We start from the raw sequence: 26880 nt of genomic DNA, 5'->3' as shown, positions 1-26880 counted from the left end.
AGCACACACAAGTGAGAATAAGAAACAACAGAGAAGAACCGGGGAACGAGATACAACAATCAGCCAACACCAAGAATTTAGCACCCGTCACCACTCGGCAGACCATGAAGAGCGGGAACTCGTATTGTTGGATAAGTCGAAAGGAGAATCGACATCGAGAAGACGAAGAGCAGAAGTTGCCTGCTACCCACTCAACACCTTGAAGAGCTAGGAGAGTCACAACCACTGTCGAAGGGCGTCTCAATGCCTAACCACGACGCGACGGAGAGAGCCCTAGACCGTGATGAAGGGCAATGTTCTGCCGAGACAGCCCTGCACCTCCTCTGGGCCAAACCATGGCCACCATCACAAATAGAGAGAACCAGAGCACTTTGCGAGGCAACCAAACCTCAAGCGTCGTGGAAGGGCACCGAAATCCAAGACCTCACCGCCGTCACGAGCCCCCAAGAGAGAGATCGACCAACATCACTAGGATTACCAAGGCAAAGGCTCCCGCCACAATTCACTTCCACCACCACCACCACCACCGAACAGACAACAACCCAACCTCATACCAAACAGACCAACCGCACTCAAGCCGAGACGACAAATGAACCACAATAGCTCAATGGCTCCAAAGACAACGCCCCATAGGGGCAATGACGTCAAAGACATTGTCGATGTCCGATCCATGGATGGATCTAGGCTTTCGCCCGGAGCACATTAGAGGACGTGAACAATGACACCTCCAAGGAGGAAAGACGGCGCCCGAAGGCGTCGCCATCATCGATGCTGGCAAGGCCAGCACAAGGCTTTCACCTGAAGCATCGCACACAGAACCTCTCCGCATACGTTGGCCACCAAGTCCGGCGAGCATAGGAGCTTTAGACCTCCCATCCTCCTGCAACTCTATGGCAAGCATCCTCAGCGCATCTAGCAGGATGCACCTCCATTGACACAACTGCTCACCTTGAGCACCGGTTCCGACAGGAGCAGAGATCCATCCTGGCCGCCACAACTCCTCCTCCACCACCAACTTCCATCCCCTAATCCACCTCCTCAGGCTAGCTCGCCGAACTGGGAGTCAGCCCAGACGAGCTGAGCGCCTCCGCCACTCACCCTGGACGACACCACCGGAGGTCGCCAGCCCGTTATCGTGTTCCTGTAGCCGGAGATAGCCCCAAGTGTCGTCCCACCCGAGCGCACAGGGAGCGAGGGCCCAGATCCGGTCCTGCCGGTCGCTAATGTGCGCCCACCGCCGCACGCCCTTCCACCATGAGACGGGCAGAGCCGTCGGAGACTAACAAGACGCCGCCGCCGAGAGAAGCCACCGTCAAGGGTGGGAAGAACGGGCCCCTTCCCAAATGGAGGTCGATGCGCCCGAGCAGTGACACGGTCGGGTGGAAAACGAGCGCCCCGCCGCCACCTTCACTGGGTACGCACGGGCTTCGCCGGCATCCCCTCAGGTGGCAGCGATGCATGGGAAGGAGGAGCAGTAGGCCTTGGCGGCGGCGCGACTAGGGTTTCCCCCGTGTCGCCAGAGAGGGCGACGTGGGGAGGGGGATTTTTCCGTTTTTTGTATGTTTTACCGTGGCCTTGATGAATTTTTAGTGCAATCATGTGCTTAGATACATTTGGTGGCAATCCTTGTTATGGTTTTGACTACGCAACACGGTTGCAGTCTCCGCATATGCCACTGGCATGCAACTTGTTCAGTTGGGTGCAAACCACACACCTAATATTTTGATGTGGAGAATCTTTTATTAGACGGAAAGACAGGAAAAATCCATATTTGTATGTTTTTATCGAAGCATCGCTAGATATTGTGGCTGGGAATTAAAAGCAGATGGATCTTCAAACAGACGGCATTAAACATATTAAGCTACGCGTGAAGAGCGGCCAACCAGCTATGCCGATGTTGATAGTTGCATAAGTTGAACCATGAGGCTTGTTAAGCTAATCTCATTGATCTGCACTCTCAAAAATCACAGGAGCCATTTAGAAAAAAGTATGGTACTATTAGAAATTGATCGTATTATGTACATACAGCTGACTAAAATTTAATTTTGACGCTGCAGATTAGTACAGTTCTTTACTGTTGAAATTTGTAAGGGGATTTATGGAAGGTTTGTTTATCTCTCCTCCCACTCCAAATTTCAGTATAACATTTCTAGCACTGACATTTTTCCTCAAAAGTATTTTTGCCTACTTTCATGGTAAGCATATTGTAGATAGTATTCCATTATCACTGATATTTTCCAGTTATAGATGTACATGTAATTCTGTTTCTATAGAAATATGGTTGCTGCGTAGCATATTTTCTTACTAGAAGGTACTTATGTTCCCACTAAACGGATTGAATGCTTAATTTTTTCACGAGCTCGGACACATTTTCGTTGGAAATTCTATTGGATGGGTAGATATCTTGCTAGATTTTAAGATTTAGGAGCCCAAGAGCAATGTACTATTTTCTCCAATATGGAAATGAAGTATGTAGTGGGGTGGATGTACTACAAACTGATCTAAAATAAAGAAAGGGCAATCTTTGGGTGACAATGAGATTCATGGAGACTCAATGCAGATTGTCTTTCCTTCCCGTTTGTTTCTTATTCTTGTCATCTCATGTAGTATATGCTTTTGTGCTGAATTACATGGAAGGTCAAGATGACCTCACCTACATAAATGTTTTGTTGTTATTTTTCTTAATGTATGGATGCCTACTGACCCTAAGTATATTTGTTTAAAATGTTTACCTATGAAGTTTCTATGCTATATAAGAAAGTTGGTCTGAACTATTTGAGGTCATGTTCTATTTTACAGGTTACTCGTATAGTTGCATAGCTGATTCAGTTACATTAGTTCAGAAGAAGTGTTTATATCTATCTTAACTTTCAGGTTACTTGTATTGCGTATTGATTGATTTCGTGCAGGCTCCTACGCTAGATTTTATTTGAAGTGTATGTTTTTTTTAACAAGAGGGTTCATATCCTGAACATATCCTCATGACAACAAGTTTCTAATAAATTCTGAAACTCCTAGTTTGAAGTCAGCAAAGATAGCATATTCAACTATATTCAAATAACTGTACATAAGTGCCCTTAAGGATTATAAGCAAGATAAGTGCGCACCGGACCGCCTCAAGAGACGCGCCCAGGGCGCGTCCCAGCCACTAGTTGAAGAGCGGCCAACCAGCTATGCCACGTGGCGCAAGCTGGTTGGCCGCGGTGAGAATTCTTTTGAAAAAAAATTAGATGAAGGTGTGGATTATTTTTAAAATGCACTTTTTCTTTTTTGATTGAGGTGAGGACCTCTGATATTTTTTAAATGAAGGTTATGCAAGGTGGCACTCGTTTGTAGGCTGCGGTGGTTTTTTTCTTTTTTTCTTTTTACTTCTTTTTTTAGGTGAAGGTTAGAATTTTTTTCTGAGATGTTTTTTAGACGGAGACAAGGACCCTATGTATTTTTTGTAAATGAAAATATGCGCACAACTTTCTCTTAAGCGGCGCCACAGGGTGGCGCCCCAACCACTAGTGAATAGATAATTGTGGTCGCAGGTTCCATGTGTTATGACCCTTGGAATTACTTCATCACAAACATGTGCACAATTGGTACTTGTAACAATGGATGGTGATAATAAAATTAGGATTATTCATCATCGGGAGTGACTTCAATTGGTGGACATGAATATGTCGTCCTTGAGTTTCACCAAGTTTCCGGGAACAACTAACTTTGTGAATGTTAATGTAACAGCGGCTATATTGCAAAAACAAAACAACAAACATATTCCATTATCAGTTTGCACGTCTTAGACTTGACTATTTAGCAAATCGTGACTCACACTATGTTCCTTGGCGAGAATGGTCCTTGGCCTTTGGTAGCCACACCAAACAAATAGATTAATAAAATCCTCATAAGAAAAAGAACAATTGCATCCACAATTTGATCATTCACCACATCGAAGAAAAACACATTGTTTGCACATTCATCCGTGGGATTATCCTTTGAGAAGGAACCAAATGGGATGCGCACCCTTGAGTTTCATCGATCCAACATGTAGGAGGAGAGAAAAAAAAGGACAACTACACAAGCAGTAGATACTCTTCTGAAGTCTATATTTGGGTTTTTATGGAGTAAATAGCATAAAACTACCACTTTTCGTCCTATGGTTCCAAAAAACCACCACTTTTTTGTTTGTGATTGATACCTACCATTTTTCTCGCCGGCTGTCTCAAAAAACCCAAATCGTCCGTTGCTAGCGTTTTAAACCGTTTTCTGACGGTCCGGGCCCGCCTGTCAGGCCACGTCAGCGCCGCGCGTGACGGCGAGGCCGGTAACGGCCGTTACTCGGACCGACCGGCGCGGTCGGACCGCACCCGCTCATGCGCTCATTACTCTGCTCCCCTGCCCTCACTCTCACTCTCTCCCCTGCCCGCACTCATTCCTCTGCTCTCACTCTCACTCTCTCGCTCCTCTCCTCTCTGCTCTTCGACGCCGGCGGCGACTTGCGCTGTGGAAGCTCCACCGCCGCCATGCCTTCCTGGAATGACGGGGATACGAGCTCACAGGATGAGTGCGACATCACAAGCATGGACATGGCTCTTTGGGTAAGTTTTTCGATCTGCTGAGCTAGGGTTAGGGTTCATCTAGGAGCTAGATTAGGTTAGTGTTCATCTTGGTGAGCTAGGGTAACCTTTGTTTACTGTTATTTAGTAGGCAGGGTTATGGTTGTTGTTTGAGCTATGTTTATGTATGCTTGAAAACTAGGGTTTGGGTTAGGGTTCTTGCTGGATTGGGGAATTAATTTGTGATCTATGTCTGGTTCTGTGAGCTAAGGTGATTTTGTTGATGTGTTCATGCAGGAGACCCCTGACACCACCGTGGAGCCTCTTTTCTGTGGCCAGCTGGAGCTTTCTGAACCCACCTGCATGATGCACCACATGAGGCCAATTAAGTGTGTGGCATTTGAAGGAACCTTAACTGGAAGGCGTTTCTATGGTTGTCCAGTGCAGCAGGTATAGTACCTTAATTGGAATCATTTTCTTCTGAACCCACACATGTATTTACAAGGATGACAAGTTGCTGTTCTGAACCCACACAGTATTATGTTGACAAGTTGCTCTTCTGAACCTACACTGTATTATTTAGGATGAACTGCAATATGCCTTGTATTAAGGTATTGAGGGATATGGTTACTATCAAAAATGCTTATGTATAGGAAGCATATATATGTGAATGTACTTGTACAAGCAGGTTGGGTTTCAGTTATAGTTTGAGTTATATTAAACAACATATTCAGTTTACTTAAGCCTCACCTTTAGTTTCTTAGTCTGATATGATTTGTTGTTATGAAATTGAGTGCACTTAGTGATGTATATTTCAATTTCCAAATGCAGAGTGAAGGTGTTAACTGTGGTGTTACTGAGTGGGTTGACAAGCCCTGGCATCCAATTCTTCAGAATTGCTTATCCAGGCTGTGGGACATGTACCATGAACAGAATTGTGGCAGGGTAGTTGATAAGCAGAAGTATGAGAAGCATTTGGCCAAGCTTAAGACTGGAAATGACAAGCTGTGCATTGAGTACACAAAGCTTGTCCAAGATGTATCCAAGATGTTTGATTGGCAGGATGGTAGGGTAGGCCACATGGATAACCAGAAGGCAGTTGAGGAGGAAGAATTTGAGAAGAAGAAGAAAGAGGTAGAAGAGAGAGCTAGGTTGGAGGTTCAGATGGAAAAGCTCAAACTTGCCAAGGAACAAAGGTGCATTTTACAGAGCCAAGCTGACATTATCAAGAATACCAGGAAGGCAAAGAAGGAGGTTGAACAGGAGAGAGATTTGCTTAAGATAGAGAAGGCCAAGCTTGAGCATGTGGTGAATGAGCTGCTGAGTGATGGGCATGCAAGCAAGGAGAAACTTGAGAAAATCAAGGCCATCCTTGATTCATGAAGTGTGTTCTGCAGATGGTGAAGTACATCCAAGGCCTTTATAAGTATGTGGCCTAACAATCTGATGTGAAGATATGGGGTGTACATTTTGGGGAATGTGAAGCTAATCTAGTCTATGTCTATGCCAATGTTAAGAACTGTTGTTATGCTGCTAGAACCTTTAATGCTAAGTTATGAACTAAGTTGTAATGACTGTTCTGCCTGTATTTGAACCTCTTTTGCTATGTTATGGAGTCAGTGATAAGCACTGCTGGAGTATGCTATGTGTCTTTTTATGTTTAAAAGGTAGTTATGTTTATTAGTGCTTTCTACCTGGGCTTTGTGGCCCAGTTATATTTACAAACCTAGGCCTACTCCACCCACCCTCCACTGCTCATAAATAGCCTACTCCACCCACCCTCCTCCCTCCAGAACACAGCCGCCACACCCCACCTCTAGAAACCCTAGATGGATCCAGAGCTTGGGGAGGTGACAGATGAGGAAGAGGAGGCAGTGCAGGCAGTGGATGTGAGGAGGCAAAGGGCTCGCCCTGTAGTGCAGGCAGTGGAGTGGGAGCTGGAGTTCAAGAGGAGGCTGGCAGAGAAGATCTTGGAGAAGTGCAACTCAGATGAGTTCACAGTTCTTGTCCCTGGCGGCAGGCGCAAGATCTCAGGGAAGATCATCAGGTGGGCTAGGAGACAGGCAGTACTCGCTCCTCACCCTTCTACCAGAGCAAAGTGGTGTCGTTTCTTCGATCGTTACGATTGAGAGTTGTTGGTAGTAGTTTTTTTAAGTATGAATGAGAGTCTGAGCTATGTATCCCTTCCATTTCTGTACAACTCTTTGTATGAAAGAAAGTTTGGATGGTGGAATATATGAATGTTTGAATAAATGAATCAATGTTTGCATCAGTGTTGTCTGAATCTACCCAGAAGTCACAAACACTCAGGTTGCATAATGCTTCAGCAAGCAAATACATAGGTTTCATAAATGCAAACACTCAGGTTTCAGGAAGCAAATACATAGGTTTCATAATGCTAACACTCAAGTTTCAGCAAGCAAATACATAGGTTTAAGGTTGCAAACACTTAGGTTTCAGCACTCATACAACAAGACAACTTTCTCAAATGTTGGAATCTTCAGTAGTTACCACTAGCTGTGAAATATGCCTTCCACTTTCCAGTTGGCTTCCTAACCCTCTTGGACCCAATCTCCATCTCAGAGTTGGCAGCTTGCCTTGGAGCATTGAAAACTCTGCTAGCTGTTGATGCTCTGGTGTTCTTTGCTGGAGAAGCAATGGATGACCTTGTGTTCTTGGCTGGTGAAGATGTGCTAAGAGCCCCTGTCTTCTTGGTTGCTTTGGTCTTCTTGGTTGCTTTGGTCTTCTTGGCAGGTGCTGATGTGGCTGGTGCTGGAGTAGCAGAAGCAGCTCCCTTGTTCCTCTTTGATGGTCCTGGAGTAGTTGTGGCTATTGCAGTCCTCTTCCTAGCTATGGCTGGTGCTGATGGTGCTGATGGTGGTGGTGGGGGTGAGGGTGCAACCGCACCTGTAGAAGCTCTGGTAGATGAAGAGTAGTCTGACCTATTCTCCTGCACATTTAACAAAGCAAATTATAATTAAACCACCTAGCCTATGAAACAAAAGTTTCTTTATCAATAAGTATACCTGGTGATTATTCTTTCTCATCTGCAGTTTGGGTTTCAGTGGAACACCACAAGTGGTATATCTGTGACCTTGCATATTGCAATTGCTACAGGTCACTGTCCCAATTCTTGATGTATCCTTCTTGGCAGGCACCTCAAAATGTCCTTTCCTCCTAGCTGTCTGCTTTTTACCCTTCTTTTCTTTGAATACTGGAGGAGATATGTCATCCCCCATGGTGTGTGGCCAACAATCAGGGCCTGGAACAGGGTATATAATATGCTTGTAGGTTTCACAGTAGAGGGGCTTCTTGAAGAACTCATGGACAAAATCTTCAGGGTGTAGCTTCACCTTCTGCATTGCTGCTATAGCATGACTACATGGAACAACTGTCATATCCCACCTCCTGCAGTCACAAGTGTAGTTGTTTAGGTTTACACAGTAGGTCTTTTCTGAACTACTTGTAACTTGCCAAATTCCTGGTCTAGCCATATATGCATCACAATATTTTGCCCACTTCTTGGCCTCCTCCAATATCTCAGAGTAAGTGGGTGTGATATCCCACCTACATGTCTCTGTCTTCTCCCTAATCTTCTGAAACTTGATCATGAGTTTTGTCCTAATTCCTTCAAGCATTGTCCTTATGGGCTTGTTCCTAACATCCAGAATAATCCTGTTGAAAACTTCACTAAGATTGTTTACAACAAGGTCTGTCTTGCATATAGTATCCATTCTATGCCTGGCCCAAGTATGGACTGGTATGTTGGACAACCACTTCCATGCCTCCTCACTCTCTTTCTTCAATGCTTCCATGCCCAGATCATGCCCATGCTTAGTGAAAGAATATGCAGCCTGGTCTAGATGTTTTTTCAATTCATCCCCTCTAAACCCAGCTGATTGGAAGTTGGCATATGTGTGTCTTAAACAAAATCTTTGAGGGGAATCAGGAAATACATCCTCTATTGCATTGAGCAGACCCTGTTCATTGATTTTGTATTAATAACTAGTGAAGTAAGTAGAGAAAGGAAAAGCAGTACATAGTGCAAGGAAAAGCAGTACATAGTGAAAGGAAAATCAGTCAAATCATGAAGAGTAGTTGTACCTTTTGCCTGTCTGACATAATTGTGTAGGGCCCAAACTTGTTGCCACTACCAATTACTGTCCTTAACTGTGTAAGAAACCAAGTCCAACTATCTGTCTCCTCCTTGTCAACAACACCAAATGCAATAGGGAAGATGTTGTTGTTGCCATCCCTCCCTATTGCTGCCAGGATTTGCTGCCCACTGCTTAGTTTGATGAAGCATCCATCAAGACCTGCATTTTAAGCCATTAGTAAATAGCAACATGTAATGCAATCCCTATTTAAGCACTATACAGACTAGATTTACCTATGAAAGGCCTGCAACCATTTAGGAACCCCTCCTTACAAGCAAACAGACAATAAAACATGTAATGAAACCTTGGGGTAGGTAGTGGGTGGAGTTCAAATTCCTTTGTTGTCACAACACACCTACTACCAGGGTTTGTGTACAAAACACACTGCAGATAGTCTCTTAACCTGTAGTATTGTGTCTTGTGATCCCCTTGCACAACATCAACTGCTTTCCTCCTTGCCCTGTAGGCCAAACTTTTTGGAACATGTACTCCAAATTTTTTTTTGTATAACTCAGTATAGTCTCAACACCTGCACCAGGATTGGATCTTACAGTATCCTCAACAGCCTTTGCAACCCACTTCATGGTAACCTTTGTGTTCTCTCCACTTGCTCCACAGGTGTGATCAAGATTCATCTTCTTGATGCTAAAGGTTGACTCATGGGCAATCTTAGAAGCAGTAATATAAAACTCACAACCATGCTTTCTATCTGAGCACCAGGCTATGATCCTACTTGGATCATTCCTATGGTACTCAAAGTTCCTAAGTGTCCTAACATGGTAGTTTCTCAATGCTTCTCTGAACTCTACCACATTCAGAAAGCACAAATGAATCCTAAACTGTTCATGTGCATCAGGCCTAGAGGAATCATACCATATTCTCTCCTTCTTCTTCTTCTTCAATTTTCTCTTGCTGCCACAAGGCAACCTAGGTGCATCATCTTCTTCATCAGAAATGCCTTCATCACCTGGAAAGCAGAACTCATCAGCTTCTGGCATGAAATCTTCAAACTTTTTGTGATCTGGCTCACTGTGTGATCTGCTTGTTGGGCCTTGTTTCCTCACAGGTATCTTCTGTGCCACAGTTTTCACATGATCTGAAACTTCTTCATCATCTTCTTCAGAACCATTTGGCTCCTGCCAAAACTCTGAGGGTTCAGAAGCACCCCCAAAATAATGCTCAGCCATCTCTTCCTCTTCCCTGTAGTGCTGACTTGTTCCTTTACCACCTTCATCTTCTCCCCTAGCCCAAGACTTGTATGAAATTTTCTTCCCTCTGTAATCACCCCTGAAAAACTCAAAATCTGAAGAGGATTTGTCCAACTCATCTTCATCTTGATCTTCTGCTTCAATGCCTTCAATTTCCACTGCCTCTTTTCCCTTGTTGAAATTACAGCTCTGTTGTGTGTTAAAATATGGATCAACAGGCACAAGTGGGGGCTGTGAAGAATTTGAGACAGGGAAAAGGACACCTTCTTGGGAAACACTATAAACAATGGGATCACCAACTTGACTAATTGGAATCTGCTCTTCAAGCAAGGTGTGGTCCATGTTTGCATCTGCTGGATTTGGGTCACTAGCCTCTCTCACTGTTATGTTCAATATTTTCTTCTCAGCAAACAAATCTAGCATCTCCTCCACCTTCTCATCACTGTCCAAAACCTCAATCCCCTCCAGCCCCTTACCCTCATCCTTAACATATGACAGATAGGCATCCAACCCATAGCCCTCAAGTTCAATAAGTGCTAACAAAAACAGGTAATTCATTTCTGATAAGGAAAACTTCCTTTCCATGTTGTCTCTACCCTGAAAATGCAGCCTCAATTCCCATACTTCATCATCCAAACTATGCAAAAAAAAAAGAAACAACACATTCAGATTTCTTCAGATTTTCAAGTTAAAAAGTATGCAACAGTTTCACTTGCACAACATCATCCAAACCTAAACCCTAATTCATATATTGAGTACAATGTATACATAATAATATACCAAAGAACTAATTCATTAACAATATAAGAAACAAATCCTAACCCTAGTTCATAAATAAACTAAGAAAAATAATTAAAACAATTCATAACTTACTCCACGCCACCAAGTGAGGAGGCCCACTGGTGCCCGCCTTCTGGATCCGCGTGGATGCATTTGGCCACTGCCCTGGCCGCGCGGAACACCGGCAACATCTGGACCTCCTGTGTCGGTGGCCCAGACGAGCGCTGGGTCGGGAAACTTGCACTGCCTAGCCACTTGTTGACCTCGGAGTGAGCACCGCCCTCGCAGCTGGCTGTCGGCCCAGGCTCGCCGTCGTCCTTCTTCTTCGCCGCGGCCATCGTCGGGGGAGACAGAGAGCACGGGGGGAAGGAGAAGCGAGAGAGAGATGCTGCCGACAGAGAGAGAACGGCAACGAGCGAGCGGGTGCGGTCCGGCCGCATCGGTCGGCCCGAATAACGGCCGTTAACGGCCTCGCCGTCACGCGCGGCGCTGACGTGGCCTGACAGGCGGGCCCGGACCGTCAGAAAACGGTTTAAAACGCTAGCAACGGGCGATTTGGGTTTTTTGAGACAACCGACGAGAAAAGTGGTAGGTATCAGTTACAAACAAAAAAGTGGTGGTTTTGTGGAACCATAGGACGAAAAGTGGTAGTTTTATGCTATTTACTCGTTTTTATGTAACAACTTTTCAAAAGTGCATGCTCATTTTTTGAAAAACTTTCACTATTTCAGTAGTGTTTTGCAATATATGTAGACCTAAAGCCCGAAGCGGTGATGTTTTGATGGCTGAAGCCAAAACACTAAATGCACAAACAATTGCATTTACATGGAATTGGACTTTTGAACGCTATGATTAGCAATGTGTTCTCGAGGGGTATTGGAGCCAATATGAAGAGGGGGCCTATGCCCCCCCCTCGATTTACATTAGTTTGACTCACCTGCAGGCAGGGACGTAGCAAGGCCCAGGGCTAACAGGGCCATGGCCTAGGGCGTGGGGTGCGATTTCTTTGTTGAATGTAGCTACAATAACTGAATGCATCAATGCCTGCATCCGCCTCCGCCGGTGCACTGGATGCCTCCGCGCACGCTGACGCCCGCTGTCGAGGACGCTGGCCCGAGCCGCCGCCCGCATGGCTATGCCCCGGTGCCGTTGCGTGCCATGCTGAATGAGGAGGAGGCGCTCGCCTTCGTCTCCGCGCCAACCGGCGCCTCCGGCGTCGTCCCTCTTAGAGCCGGCATGGAGGGCACCAACGCCAACGTCCCGCTTCAGTAGGAGACGGCAGCGGGCTCGAGCAGCCGCGCGGCAAGGCGCTTCGGGCGTCTCTTCGGGCGCGCCGTAGCCGCCATTGACCGCCGCCCCGGTTCGTGGGCTCCGGCGAGCCTCGGCCTCGCCAGCGCCGCGCCAGAGGGTGCTCACCCGGACCCCTTCGTCATCGCGTCTTCTTTGGACGAGGAAGGCTCGTCGGTGCTGCGCCGGTGACCTCCGGTGCCGCGAGGGGCTACCGCGGCCACTCCAGTCGCCGACGCCGTGCAGGGAAGGGGATCGAGCGGGTGGTGCGGGCTTCGGGTCTGAGACCCTTATCCGTAACCGCCGCTTCCTCCCTCTTATGCGGTGGGGCTGCGGGTGGGCTGGCCAAAGGCCATGGAGGCCCAGGCCTAGGCGCCTGATGTGTCCTCCAGCCGCCTCCTTTTGGGCTGGATTCATTTCTTTTTCTTTTTCTCTCTATTTTATTAACAGTAGTATTAATTATTGTATTTGTGCAGTTTTAGACTCTGTTTAGTACTGTTCAGTACCTCGTTTGACTGCTACTTACATTCTAGTCCAGTTCTAGATTACATCTGACTAGGACTTGTGTAATTATTAGTGTGTTTATATTATGTAATGGATTGATAATATAAATAAAGTACCGGATTTCATCTAGGAAGAATGACATGTTCCATGTGTTTACCACATATCAAGTTCCCTTGAACATGTTTTAGCGATCGAGATCATCTTCTCTCGCACACCAAACTTGCAAATTTTTGAATATTTCTCCCTCATCTTATTTGGAATCACAAGGTAATGAGTTGTGATCTACTGCACATTTACAGACTATCCTCTCTTACTGTGAGGTCTACGCTTTGTCAATCCCGACAAGCAATTACCTTCAACATGTATTCCTTATATCTAAATTGTAGCATACACAAGGTAATAGCCATGCAGCCTATTACTGTGAGATCTAACTGATCTTCAAAGTGTTATGTTCACACAATTGAGGTTGAGAATTTTTCAAGTTTACACTTGAGTATCAAATTTTTGCATTCTTATTACACAACCATGATGGTTTTAAATTTACCACCCGTAAATTAATTATCTCTGGTTTCCCATGTAGGCAAAGATGACTGCCAAAGAGTTTGAGGAGCTTGCCCTCAATGGCCACAATTACCCTACATGGGCTATGGACATCAAGATCAGTCTTGCGTCCCGTGGGATAGCGCGTGCAATACAACCCCGGAGACTCCTCTCCCGGCTGGGGCCACGCCGCTGGCAGAACAACAGAACTATGCTGCCTTATTCGTCATAAGGCACCATATTCATCCAGATCTCTGAAGGAAATATGCCCTAGAGGCAATAATAAAGTTGTTATTTATATTTCCTTATATCATGATAAATGTTTATTATTCATGCTAGAATTGTATTAACCGGAAACTTAGTACATGTGTGAATACATACACAAATAAAGTGTCACTAGTATGCCTCTACTTGACTAGCTCGTTGAATCAAAGATGGTTAAGTTTCCTAGCCATAGACATGAGTTGTCATTTGATTAACGAGATCACATCATTAGAGAATGATGTGATTGACTTGACCCATCCGTTAGCTTAGCACGAGGATCGTTTAGTTTGTTGCTATTGCTTTCTTCATGACTTATACATGTTCCTATGACTATGAGATTATGCAACTCCCGAATACCAGGGGAACACTTTGTGTGCTATCAAACGTCACATAATAACTGGATAATTATAAAGACGCTCTACAGGTCTCTCCGATGGTGTTTGTTGAGTTGGCATAGATCGAGATTAGGATTAGTCACTCCGATTGTCGGAGAGGTATCTCTGGGCCCTCTCAGTAATGCACATCACTATAAGCCTTGCAAGCAATGTGACTAATGAGTTAGTCACGGGATGATGCATTACGGAACGAGTAAACAGACTTGCCGATAACGAGATTAAACTAGGTATTGAGATACCGACGATCGAATCTCTGGCAAGTAACATACTGATGACAAAGGGAACAATGTATGTTGTTATGCGGTTTGACCGATAAAGATCTTCGTAGAATATGTAGGAACCAATATGAGCATCGAGGTTCCGCTATTGGTTATTGACCGGAGATGATTCTCGGTCATGTCTATATAGTTCTCGAACCCGTAGGGTCCGCACGCTTAACGTTCGATGACGATCGGTATTATGAGTTTATGTGTTTTGATGTACCGAAGGTAGTTCGGAGTCCCGGATGTGATCACGGACATGATGAGGAGTCTCGAAATGGTCGAGACATAAAGATTGATATATTGGATGGCTATGTTCGGACACCGGAACTGTTCCGGAGAAGTTTCGGATAAAACCGGAGTGCCGGAGGGTTATCGGAAACCCCCGGGGAACTAATGGGCCTCGATGGGCCTTAGTGGAGAGAGAGAGGGGCGGCCAGAGCAGGCCACACGCGCCCTCCCCCTTGAGTCCGAATTGGACTACGAAGGGGGGGCCCCTTTTCCTTTCCCCTCTCCCTCTCCTTCCTTCCCCCTCTCTCCCTTTTGGTGGAAACCTACTAGGACTTGGAATCCTAGTAGGATTCCCCTCTTGGGGGCGTGCCAAGGAGGGCCGGCCGGCCTCCCCCTCCCTCCTTTATATACGTGGGGAGGGGGGCACCCTAGAACACACAAGTTGACAGTTGTCTTAGCCGTGTGCGGTGGCCTCCTCCAGAGATTTCCACCTCGGTCATATCGTTGTAGTGCTTAGGCGAAGCCCTGCGTCGGTAACTTCATCATCACCATCATCACGCCGTCGTGCTAACGAAACTCTCCCTCGACCTCAGCTGGATCTAGAGTTCGTGGGACATCACCGAGCTAAACGTGTGCAGATCGCGGAGGTGCCGTACTTTCGGTACTAGGATCGGTCAGATCGTGAAGACGTACGACTACATCAACCACGTTGTCATAACGCTTCCACTTTCGGTCTACGAGGGTACGTGGACAACACTCTCCCCTCTCGTTGCTATGCATCACCTAGATAGATCTTGCGTGTGCGTAGGTTTTTTCTTCTTCTGAAATTACTGCATTCCCCAACAATCTCAAGTCTGAGTATTTACAGGAGGAATCTCCTAGTACTCTGTTTCTAGCCCTCAAAACGAGGTATGAACAACAGAAGGCAGTAGTCCTGCCAGAAGCACTCCATGATTGGAGTCATCTCCGTCTTCAGGATTTCAAGTCAATTGGTGAGTACAATCATGTTGTTCATAAGATATGTTCCAAACTGCGCTTTTGTGAGAAGGAACCTACTGAGGGGGAGAAGATAGAGAAAACTTTGTCTATTATGCTCCCTTCAGATAGGATCCTCCAACAGCAATACCTATGCTCGTAACTACACTGTCTATTCCGAGCTTATTCATATGTTACTTCTGGCTGAAAAGCATGATGAGCTACTCGCTAAGAATGGCTCTCAGCGCCTAGTTGGGGCACATCCTTTACCTGAAGTTCATCTGAATGTTGCGAATAGAAAGAAGTTTAATGGTACCCTTCGGGGTAAACAATCCAATTTCGAGCATAAGCGAAAGCGCAATGGGAACAGGAGATCCAAAAACCGAGGCAAGGGAAAAGGCACTTCAAAGCCCAGGTTTGATAATTCTAACCTTTGCAACAAGTGTGGATGCTACACGCATTCTACTGAAAAGTGCACAATGCCCAAGCATTTGGTTATGTTGTACCAGCAATCTCAGGGACGCAAAGCACCTCAAGGGAAAAGGTTTGAAGCCAACTTCAACCTTCATCCGGATAGTGCAAAAGGAGCTGGTGGTTCGCACGATGTTCCTCCTGGACCGAGCAACGCCATGGTTCTTTATCCGCCTAAGGATCCTGCTGAAATGGAGAACATGTTGATTGAGTACACCGCAAACAATGTGTTTGGCGACTTCGACATAGTCCCTCAATCTCCTTAGTGATCTACTTAATTATGTCCATTTGTGATGATTGTAATAAGAACATAAGTTTGTTGTTTTCTTTATATTGTACTGTATCAGCACATTTGATATAATAAAGATTGTATTCTATATATTACTATGAGGTTTTCTTTTTGAAAATTCTTTGTTTTATATAGTTTTCTACGGGGACAATCCGATGGAAGAGGAATTATGCCTTGTGGACAGTGGTACCACAAACTCTATACTGAGGGAGATGAAATATTTCCAAACTCTGAAAAAGATGAATGGAGATATCCTAACTATCGCTGGACGCGATACAGTGATTGTTGGTACTAGACGTGCCATATTCATCCTCCCAAGCGGTACACAAGTGACGATTGAGGATGCTTTATTGTATCCCGACTCATAACGTACCCTGATCAGTTATCGAGATATCCGTAAGAATGGTTTTCACATTGAAACCCATGAAGACAACAAAGAGGAGTATCTACTCTTTACTAAAGATCACGGATATGGCAAAAAGGTACATGAGAAAATTCCTTCTCTATCGTCTGGTTTGTACTATACGTACATCAAACCCGTGGAACATGTTGCATACAAAGTAATTTTTCAGAATGTTAACACACTCCAAACCTGGCATGATCGCCTAGGCCATCCTGGAATCGGGATGATGAGAAAAATTACTAGCAATTCCATTGGTCATAATTTGCTTGAGTCAAGATTTCCTCAATCTTCTGATTTTGTGTGCACATCTTGTGCCACGGGAAAGATAATTTTGAGGCCCTCGCACCACAAAATACAAGCTGAACCACTTTAGTTCCTTGAACGTATTCAAGGAGACATTTGTGGTCCCATTCAGCCATTATCTGGACCTTTCAGGTATTTCATGGTTCTCATTGACGCATCTACACGATGGTCACATGTGTATCTTCTATCCACACGGAACCATGCATTTGCCAAGATAATGAGGCAAGTCATTAAGTTGCAAGCCCATTATCCTGAAAGTTGAATTAAGTCAATTCAAATGGACAATGCTGCAGAATTCTCCTCACATGCTTTCAATGATTATTGCATGGCTTTGGGGATTGAAGTTCAGCACTCTGTTCCATATGTCCATACACAAAATGGTTTGGCTGAAGCATTGATTAAGAGGATCAAACTCATTGCAAGACCTTTGTTGACGAATTGCAACTTGCCAACCTCTTGTTGGGGTCACGCTGTTTTACACGCTACTGACTTGATACAATTGAGGCCAACTGCATATCACAGTTCTTCCCCTCTGGAATTGGTACGTGGAAATCCTCCAAGCATTTCCCATCTGCGTAAGTTCGGATGTGTTGCATACATCCCGATCTCACCACCACAGCGGACATCTATGGGCCCACACAGGAAGTTGGGGATCTATGTGGGGTACAAATCACCGTCGATTATCAAGTACATGGAACCCCTAACTGGGGATCTGTTCACAGCCCGTCACGCTGATTGCATATTTAATGAGGAACATTTTCCGGCATTAGGGGGAGATTTCAAGTACCAGAAGAATTCCCGAAAATTGATTGGAATGCTCATGCCATTTCATCCTCTGATCCACGTACCCAAGAGACCGAACTTCAAGTTCGGAAGATCATTAATTTGCAACATCTTGCAAATAATCTACCAGACTCATTTACTGATCTGAAAGGTGTTACAAAATCCTTAAATCCGGCCAGAAATGCGCCAGAAAGAGTGGAGGTACCAATAAAAACCACTCAACTCCCTATTCCTAAAAAGAGGGGGAGTAGTACAGCCTCAGACCTGGAGCATGCTTCTAGCAAACAGCAAGGGAAATCGAGGAGAAAAACCTCGGAGTCAGTAAATGCAGGTCAACTTAATGTTGACAAACACTTGATGGGTAGTATACACCCAGTGGAAGGGCAACCTCCACAACCCAGTTCCAGTGTGCACAAACTGACTGGGACACCGGAACACCCAGACTCAATCGTATTGGGAAATCACGAAGAGTCACTAGGGGTGGAGGAAATTTCTATCAACTCTGTTGATTCTGGAGAATCATTTGACCGTAAGACTACGACTGTCGACATATATTTTGCTGAAAAGATTGCAGATACCCTTCTCACTGATCATGATCCAAGGTCTATCGTTGAGTGCCAAAAGCGCTCCGACTGGCCTAAATGGAAGGATGCAATCCAAGCAGAAATTGCCTCGCTTAACAAAAGAAAGGTATTCACTGAAGTAATACCGACACCTCCCAGTGTTTTCCCTGTGGGATTCAAATGGGTTTTTCTTCGGAAACGGAATGATAACAATGAGGTGGTGAGATATAAAGCAAGGCTCGTAGCACAAGATTTCACGCAGAAACCCGACATTGATTTCACTTAAACATATTCTCCAGTAATGAGTGCAACCACTTTCCGATATATCATATCATTGGCAGTGCAAAATCGTCTATCTATGCAGTTGATGGACGTCGTGACCGCATATCTTTACGGGTCACTAGATTCGGACATATATATGAAGGTTCCTGATGGAATCTCTGTCCCGAATAAAAATGCAAAACGCAACATGTATTGTGTAAAGCTGAATAAGTCATTATATGGCTGAAGGCAGTCGGGACGGATGTGGTACAACCAACTCAGTGAGTTCTTTATTCAGAAAGGTTACTCAAATAGTGTTGATTGCCCATGTGTTTTCATCAAGAAGTCCGCTACAGGATTTTGCATCATTTCTATGTATGTTGATGATCTCAACATCATCGACAGCACACCAGACATTGATGAAGCACACAATCACCTAAAGATGGAATTTGAGATGAAGGATTTGGGTAAAACCAAATTTTGCTTAGGTATTCAACTTGAGCACCTTCCCTCAGGAATCATGGTACACCAATCTGCCTATATCCAGAAAATATTGGAGAAATTCAATATGGACAAATCCTATCCATCTAAAACTCCCATGGTGGTTTGATCTCTAGACATAGAGAAAGATCCGTTCAGACCAAGGGATGATGGAGAAGAGGAGTTGGGACCTGAAGTTCCATACCTTAGTGCCGTTGGAGCGCTTATGTATCTTGCAAATTGCACAAGACCTGATATTGCATTTGCAGTGAATCTACTTGCTAGACACAACACATCTCCCACCAAACGTCATTGGTCTTGAGTGAAGAATATCTTTCGATATCTCCAAGGCATAAAGGATCTTGGTCTATTTTTCCAGTTCCAGGAAAATCAGGACTCTGATGTGATTGGATATGCAGATGCCGGCTATTTGTCTGATTCCCATAATGCCAGATCACAGACCAGCTTCGTGTTCCTACATGGTGGCACTGCTATATCATGGAAGTCTTCGAAACAGACTCTGGTGGGAACTTCTACCAATCATTCTAAAATAATTTCATTATTTGAAGCAACATGCGAATGTGTATGGCTTCGCAGAATGATAAACCACATACAACAGTCATGTGGAATGGGTTCGATAAAATCACCCACCATTATCTATGAAGATAATGCGGCCTGCGTTGCACAAATGCAAACAGAATACATTAAGAGTAATATCACCAAGCATATTTCTCCTAAATGGTTTTCTCCCCATAATCTTCAGAAAAGCAGGGAAATAAGCATTCTGCAAGTCAACCAAGTCTACCAAATTCAACATTCCAGAGATATGTTCATGGAATTGGTATGCGACGACTTAGGGACTTGCAGGTGTCAGGGGGAGTCTCTTCTTGAGATATCCTTATTTGAATGACATCATATTATGCTCTCTCTTTGTGAGTATATGTTTCAGGATCTCATCAAAGATTTTATGAAAAACTTCCCGGACAATTGTGAAGATGATTCTACATGGTCAAGCGTAGATTAGGGGGAGTGTTAAGGGGAAAATCTCCCCTTGCCCAAACCGTCGGGCAGTTTCTCCTGTTACCGACGCGACTCCCTCCTGGAACCGACGAGTCTTCTCAGACCGTCACATCTCTCCAGAAGATATATATATATATATATATATATATATATATATATATATATATATACTCTTTGTAATGCATCAATGAACGGAACAAGATCAGTTTGATTCGAAACAAGTATAATGAAGGGTGTCACGAGAGGACATATGTGTCTCCGACAAGATTACGTGTAAAGATCGTTCATAGACATCTCAAAGCGTCAACATAAATCGTTTGGTGACCGATGATACCAGATTTTGGCATGGCAAGAATCTTTGATAGAAATTACCAATAAGCAAACACAAACCATGTTGTTGGGACATACAACCCCGACACTATGGTTTCATGGTATAGTTTAATTCATACATATAATGCTAAAGCAGAAAGTTGACATATTGATGCTCCCAAGTGCTAAATACACAAACCACCAAATTCATATAATTGGACTTTGATTGATATGCTTACCCATCTGTCCATAAAGGTGTGAAAAGAAAAACTATGCATAGACATATTAATGGATGCTTCAATGCTATGAGATCATTGGCGTTTGATTTTGACCTTATCAAGCATAGTTCGCTAGATACTCATTCAAAAATATCAACAAATCCTCCAATTTTTGGCCTTTCTTTGAGGTTCACTCCATGTACTTTAGGAATTTATATCCTCTCCTAGTATAACACATTATAGTAACTACAGCTGTTTAATGAAGAACTGCCTAGGGCCAACAGATGGCACAAGGGAATTTAAACTTGAGTGACACGCTATGGCTACCTTGTACCATCTGGCTCCCCTTGGTAATTTAGGATTTTGTGCTAATCTTTTGACATACTACATGGTTGTTGTTGACATGCGTGGTTGGTATCCTTCAGAGCATAAAGTGTACATTATAGAGGTTATGTTTTTCTTTTTAGGTGAAACAAGAAATAATTTTCATGAAATATTTTACTACACAAACAACTATTGACAAGACAGACAAGTATGGCTCAATAAATTTGTAATTTATAGCTGACTTTGAGCATGAGTTATTGAAACTATGTTCAAATGGATGATTGAATTTTTTTTTACTTTCTTACTTTAGTAGGTGGTACCGTTATATAAATCAAAATTTTAGCTCATATTATACTTGATGAGCAGCCTGTGCGTGTGTATGGAACATAAAATCTGTAAATGAGTGGGCGCCATGCATAGTTTACAACTGGATTGAAACCTGGAGCATGAATTTTGTTAGAGGCTGGTATAATACAGTGTGGTGGCAAGAAAAAAAAACATTCCAAGCGGGCCTAAATTGTAAATTGAGGGATATTTGACCATTCTGGATGTTGCTATTGCTATACTGTTGTTTGTGTTGCATGTTGGAACAGACGAATAAGGTAACAGATTATAGATTCCGTTTTTTTCATGGTGTTAAATGAAGCTTTAAGTTATGAATTTTCCAATTCGACCATGAAAGGTGGCTTCGTCGCATGACACAAATGCAACTCGGTTCAGTTTGGTGCAAACAGCACACCAAATATTTCAACGTGCACCATATGTATTGCACTGAAAAACCGGACAAAAACGAATTATTTGTTCTTGTCGAATTATGGCCAGATATTGTGGCTTGGAGTTAAAAGAAGGATCTCCAAACAATCTTCTCCTGGCACGTCAATCTAGGCTCCATGCGGCAGACAGGGCGCCATTGAACGGCGCCTGCTGTTGACTCATAATATAGAGCCCAACAAATTCATCCTGATCTACAAATCTACAAAGAGATAAAAAGAGAGAAAAGAGCAGATCAGAAGCGATCCGAAATTCAAGAACACAGCAAACGGAAATCCAGAAGAGATCAGAGCCTGTCGGGATGTATGCGTGTCATCACCTTGTGACATCAGGGGATTGACAGACTATCATACATAACATCATCACCTCGCATGAATCCAAATCAATCCACCATCAAACCGAAGTACACAACCGGAAACAACGAAAAACAAGCTAAAAAACAAGTGAACATTGGATCGAACTTGGGGGCTCAGAACTTAGAAAAAAGACGACTTTCACTGGCGCTACATTGGTGGTCATTGTCGATTTTGCTATTATCACCGTTGTTTGTGTTCCATGAAAGAAGGAACGGTTATTAGATTGCGTCATGATAAAAACTCCATTCACAAATACAAGATGTTCTACGGACTTAAACAAACACACTATATACGTCTTATATTTGTGAACTCAGGGAGTAGTAGTGAATCCCTGAGATTAATAGGATTTGTTCATACATAAAGATAACTGTTGTCTGACAGACAATGGTGATGCCTGATGCCGTCTGCAGAGATGATTTTTCCATGGCGTTAAATGAAGCATGAGTTGATGAATTTTCCAATACATTCATGGTTTCATGTAGGCAGATACATTTGGTGGTAATCCTTCACATGGTTTCGACTATAAAACACCTGCCTGTAGTCTCTGCTTATGACACTGAGATGCAACTCGTTCAGTTTGGTGCAAACCACAAAACAATATATATTGGCTGAAAGACCAGGTTATTTGTTCTTGACGAATTATGGCCAGATATTGTGGCTTGGAATTAAAAGATGGATCTCCAAACAATCTTCTCCTGGCATGTTAATCTAGGCTCCATGCGGCAGACAGGGCGCCATTGAACGGCTCCTGCTGTTGACTCATAATATAGAGCCCAACAAATTCTTCCCGATCTATGTAGAACTAACACAAAAAAGAGAAAGAAATCGGTCGGAGAAGCAAACAGATGCGATCAGAGCCTGTCGGGATGTATGCGTGTCTTCACTTTGTGACATCAGGGGATTGACAGACTATCATACATAACATCATCACCTCGCATCAGTCGAAATCAATCCACCATCAACTCGAAATACACAACCAGAAACGACGAAAAACAAGTGAAGATTGGATCGAACTTGGGGGCTCAGAACTTCTTAGAGGGTTGTGTTACCGACATGGGCGCATCCGCCTCCGGCACAGGTTTCGTTCCTCATTGCCGACCGACGACCAATCGACACAACAAAAAATAGACAGGAACCAGAGCAGTTGATTCGAGGAGGAGGAATGATCAGAAATCTCGTGTGGAATTGAGATGTAATGCACATGATTCATTCTGCAACTCTCGAAAGGAGATCATCACACCATTCCCCTCAAACCACCACCAGATTCACACGAACAATCGAGACAAGAAATCACAAGAAACGCCGCAAGCCGCACAAGAAATCGAGACAAAAAATCACCATAGAAAAAAAGAGGTAACACCGACGATGAGATCCAGCGATCAGCCAGATGAGACTTCGTCGGCGGCGGCGGCGGCGGGCGGAGGAACGAAGGAACCCTAGCTTGGACTGGGCCGAACCGGTGCCTCCCGGCTCTGGCTTTATAGATGGTCTCAGCTGCCAGGGCGGGTCACTGGGATGTGGGGCCCACTTACCAGTCGATCGCGCGCCGTCCACTCGCGCATCAGCGGCGGGGATACCTCCCTGCTCTCTTGGCCCTGCCTTTCGTTCCTCGGTGGTGGTGGCGCGGATAACTCGAGGGAGGGAGATTGAGGTCGGTCGAAGCGGCAATGGCGATGGCGATGCGGGCGGCAGCGGCCTTCTTCTCGCCCTCCGTCTCCCCGAGCCCGAAGCAGCAGCACACGCACTCCGTCTTCTCCCCCCGGCGCGGCTCCACCCGCCGTATCGATCCCCGTCGCCTCCGCGCCTTCCCAGGTCAGCGCCCGCCCTCCCTCCGTTGCAGATTCCCTTCCCGCAGTAGTAGTAATTTTCTTGACGGCAATGGCTTCTGCCCTGCCGCCATGGATTCGCAGCCACCGAGCTCACCCTCGAGGAGCTCAACCCCTCCGTCGCACTGCTCGTACGTGCTCCCCACCCATCCGTCTCACCTTTAATTTTCTTCATTCGTTCACTGCTGCTTTGTGGTGCGTGTGCATGACTGCAATCTCAATTTTGTCCAGAGGAAGACCGCGGAGGCCGTCGGCGATTTCAGGAAGACGCCCATCTACATCGTCGGTATGCTCTTCTTTCTCTGCAAACTGTTCATTACATTGCATATATAGTCGCAGTTCAGATTGGAATTGGTGAATGACACGCACTGAACCGAACCGATGACCGGCCGCAGGGACGGACTGCAATGCCAAGCGCAACATCGCCAAGCTGCTCGCCAACTCCATCATTTACCGCTACCTCTGCAGCGAGGACCTGCTCGAGGACGTCCTCGGCGGCAAGGACGCCCTCGCCGCCTTCCGGGAGTCCGACGAGAAAGGCTACCTCGAAGTCGAGGTGCTCTCTCTACACAAACCATCTTGCTGAAGTTCATTCGTTCGTTCAATCCTAGCACCATTCTGATGACGTTGTGTCTGAATGTACCTGAAACTGTCCGCAGACCGAGGGGCTGAAGCAGCTCACGTCCATGGGCAGCCTCGTGCTTTGCTGTGGCGATGGCGCCGTCATGAACTCCACCAACTTGTATGCACTTAAATGCCTCTAGTGCCTTCATTGTATCTCTCTTTTGTGAGCAGCCATTAATTGTGTGTGTATCTAATTGAGGTTTTCTGACCGATGTTTGTGTCTAATGATCTCAAGAGGGCTACTGAGGCATGGAGTCTCCATCTGGATCGATGTCCCTCTCGAATTAGCCGTGAACGATATGTTGAAGAGCAAGGGAGCACAAGCTATTTCAGACCCTGATTCCTTTTCTCAGGTTCTTTTCCCTTCTTTAAATTTCACCCTCCTCGTGATGTTGTTATTCCTGTTTTCTTGAGAAGGGGTGACTTAGATAGCCTTGTATTGTTTACACTTGGATAACTGTGATTCAGATTCTGTACACACACTAAAAGGGTTCTCTCTTGACTCTGCCTTGCTTCTTAAACAACAGTCTAACTAATCCCATCCGTGTTAAAACTGCACCCAAATTTGGTCTGTAATGCAGCAAGTGTAAAAATTCAGAATGTGGTGTTCATCATGGTTATGTGCAGGCTGCATATGAATGGAGCATCCTTGTGCTCATGTCATCTTGCTTGTACACGCCCTTCATATAGGATGGATACAGAGCCTATGATACCTTGCATTGGCATTAAATTGGAGAATCTTTTGCTAAGACCCTGTTCTTTTTGACGTGTGCGTCTTGATCTTAGCCTGAAATCGATGTCAATTATGCCTACTGAAAGGTGATAGGCTTACGATCTATTGAATCACAGTGGAGATATTATGCCTGCAGGCAATGGCAAAGCTCCGTCAGCGTTATGATGATCTGAAAGAGCGGTATGCAGTTTCTGATGTTACTGTTTCAGTACAGAGTAAGCAGACAACATCCAACATCCTTTCTTCACTTTGAACATAGTTGATGTGTTTTCTGCGGTTGGGGGAAACCCTATTGACATTCTCTTGAACTGAACACCTTCCAGACGTGGCTTCTCAGCTAGGCTACAGCAGCATCGACTCTTTGAGCCTGGAGGACATGGTCATTGAGGTATGCAATACAATATAAGCATACTATAGACAGAACTGTGTCTACACAATTGGACAAAGCGCAAAAATTGCAGCTGAATATGGGGCCTTTTTTTTTGTAAATAGCTTCTCGTGAATATAGCCAATGGTGACGGTGGACACATTCCAATTTTCTTTTTTCAGATTGTGAGTCGGATTGAGAAGCTGATCCAAGCGAAGGCGATGATGGAAGCTGCTGGGAAGCCTGAATGATTCGAGCATCGACTGATGTCCGAGGAATCAAGTTCCGCCGCTTGGTTTCAATATTTTTGCGACATTTCGTATACATAGTTCGAGCCGATGAAGGCTTTGGGGGCATGCGCCACGAGTCTTTCACGACATCATAGTAACATGGTACTCCTCGCTGCAAGTTATTCATGTGGCCAGTTGTAAAATGTATATGGCTCAACGGCCGAACATTAAACAGGAGATTTTTTTTCTTCCAATGAGTAAGGAAGTAGAAGAGGAGCACCAGTTCACTCTTAGTGAAAAGTCGAATTTGTGTCAATCGATTTTTGCATCGCACGCCTAATGGCTCAGCCTCTGCCATTGTCTGATTCGAGGGGTATCAAAACAACTGAGCCCCTACCCAAACCAGTGAATCCCCGGCCTCTACTCGGTCGGCAATGCCATGGCGAGCGGCATCGTCCCATTTCCGATGAGGTCCTGGCTTGGCCAGCCGTGTCTCCGTCTTGCCTGCTTCTTCCTTGTTCGACGAAACCGACAGACGTCGACAGAGAATATAGGCAAGTTACGAGTACCAAACGCGGTGAGTCAAACCGTGTATGATGGTTCCTTGTTCGCCAGATGTTTGTGTCTAATGATCTAAAGAGGGGTACTGAGGCATGGAATCTCCATCTGGATCGACGTTCCTCTTGAACTAGGGCCGAACGATGCGTTGAAGAACGAGGGGACACAAGCTATTTCAGACCCTGATTCCTTTTCTCAGCTTCTTCTTTCTTCTTCACATTCCATCATTCATGTTCTCTCTACTAGATGCAATAACCTAGATAGCCTTGTTGTAGTTAGCACACTACGTGTTATTGAACATTGTGGTTTAGATTCAGCAGGCATACTAAAAGGGCCATCTTTGGACTCTCCCCTGTGCCCTAAACAACAATCTAATGAATCCAAATTTGGTCTCTGATGCAGCAAGTGTAAATTCAGGATGTAGACTCCATGGTGCAGCTTCAATGTGCGTTCATCACAGTTATGTTCGTACCCGCATAAGACCGAAGCAAAGCATCCCTGTATTCATGTGGACTTGCAATTCTATCCACCATTTGCAAAAGCGGGTAAAGAGCCTAGGATTCCTTGCATTTCCATAAGATCTTGCCCTTTGTTTCCATGTTGGTTATTCTTTCTGACGTGTCCATATCAATCTTAGCCTGAAATTGATGCCAAACATGCCCTCTGAAAGGTGATTGGCTTGTGAATCAATCTAATCACAGTAGACATATCATGCTTGTAGGCGATGAGCAAGCTCCGCCACCGTTATGATGATCTGAAAGTGTGGTATGCAGTTTCCGATGTTACTGTTTCACTACAGAGTAAGCAGACAAGATCCATTCCTTCATTTATGAACGAAAATTGGAAAAC

General features: G+C 44.8%; 1 protein-coding gene and 3 non-coding genes across 4 annotated transcripts; 1 reads left to right on the top strand and 3 right to left on the bottom strand.

The window, feature by feature from the left end:
* Positions 1 to 21619: 21619 nt before the first annotated feature.
* On the bottom strand, positions 21620 to 21708 carry LOC123081233 (small nucleolar RNA snoR14). The gene has a single exon (XR_006438708.1). It is a non-coding gene; the product is annotated as a small nucleolar RNA snoR14 (small nucleolar RNA).
* Positions 21709 to 22540: 832 nt separating this feature from the next.
* LOC123081232 (small nucleolar RNA snoR14) lies at positions 22541 to 22629 on the bottom strand. The gene has a single exon (XR_006438707.1). It is a non-coding gene; the product is annotated as a small nucleolar RNA snoR14 (small nucleolar RNA).
* Positions 22630 to 22711: 82 nt separating this feature from the next.
* LOC123081228 (small nucleolar RNA U61) lies at positions 22712 to 22790 on the bottom strand. Its single transcript, XR_006438703.1, has one exon. It is a non-coding gene; the product is annotated as a small nucleolar RNA U61 (small nucleolar RNA).
* A 466-nt stretch (positions 22791 to 23256) lies between these two features.
* LOC123077212 (probable inactive shikimate kinase like 1, chloroplastic) lies at positions 23257 to 25789 on the top strand. The gene is made up of 9 exons (XM_044499438.1): positions 23257 to 23505; positions 23604 to 23650; positions 23751 to 23805; positions 23915 to 24075; positions 24179 to 24261; positions 24379 to 24496; positions 25013 to 25091; positions 25200 to 25264; positions 25426 to 25789. The coding sequence occupies exons 1-9, from the start codon at positions 23361 to 23363 to the stop codon at positions 25492 to 25494; spliced, it is 822 nt and encodes a 273-aa protein (XP_044355373.1). The 5' UTR covers positions 23257 to 23360; the 3' UTR covers positions 25495 to 25789.
* Positions 25790 to 26880: the final 1091 nt, after the last annotated feature.

The sequence above is a fragment of the Triticum aestivum genome, chromosome 3D (assembly GCF_018294505.1).
Source record: "Triticum aestivum cultivar Chinese Spring chromosome 3D, IWGSC CS RefSeq v2.1, whole genome shotgun sequence".
NCBI classification, from domain to species: Eukaryota; Viridiplantae; Streptophyta; class Magnoliopsida; order Poales; family Poaceae; genus Triticum; species Triticum aestivum.
This window is presented reverse-complemented; position numbering and strand designations above follow the sequence as displayed.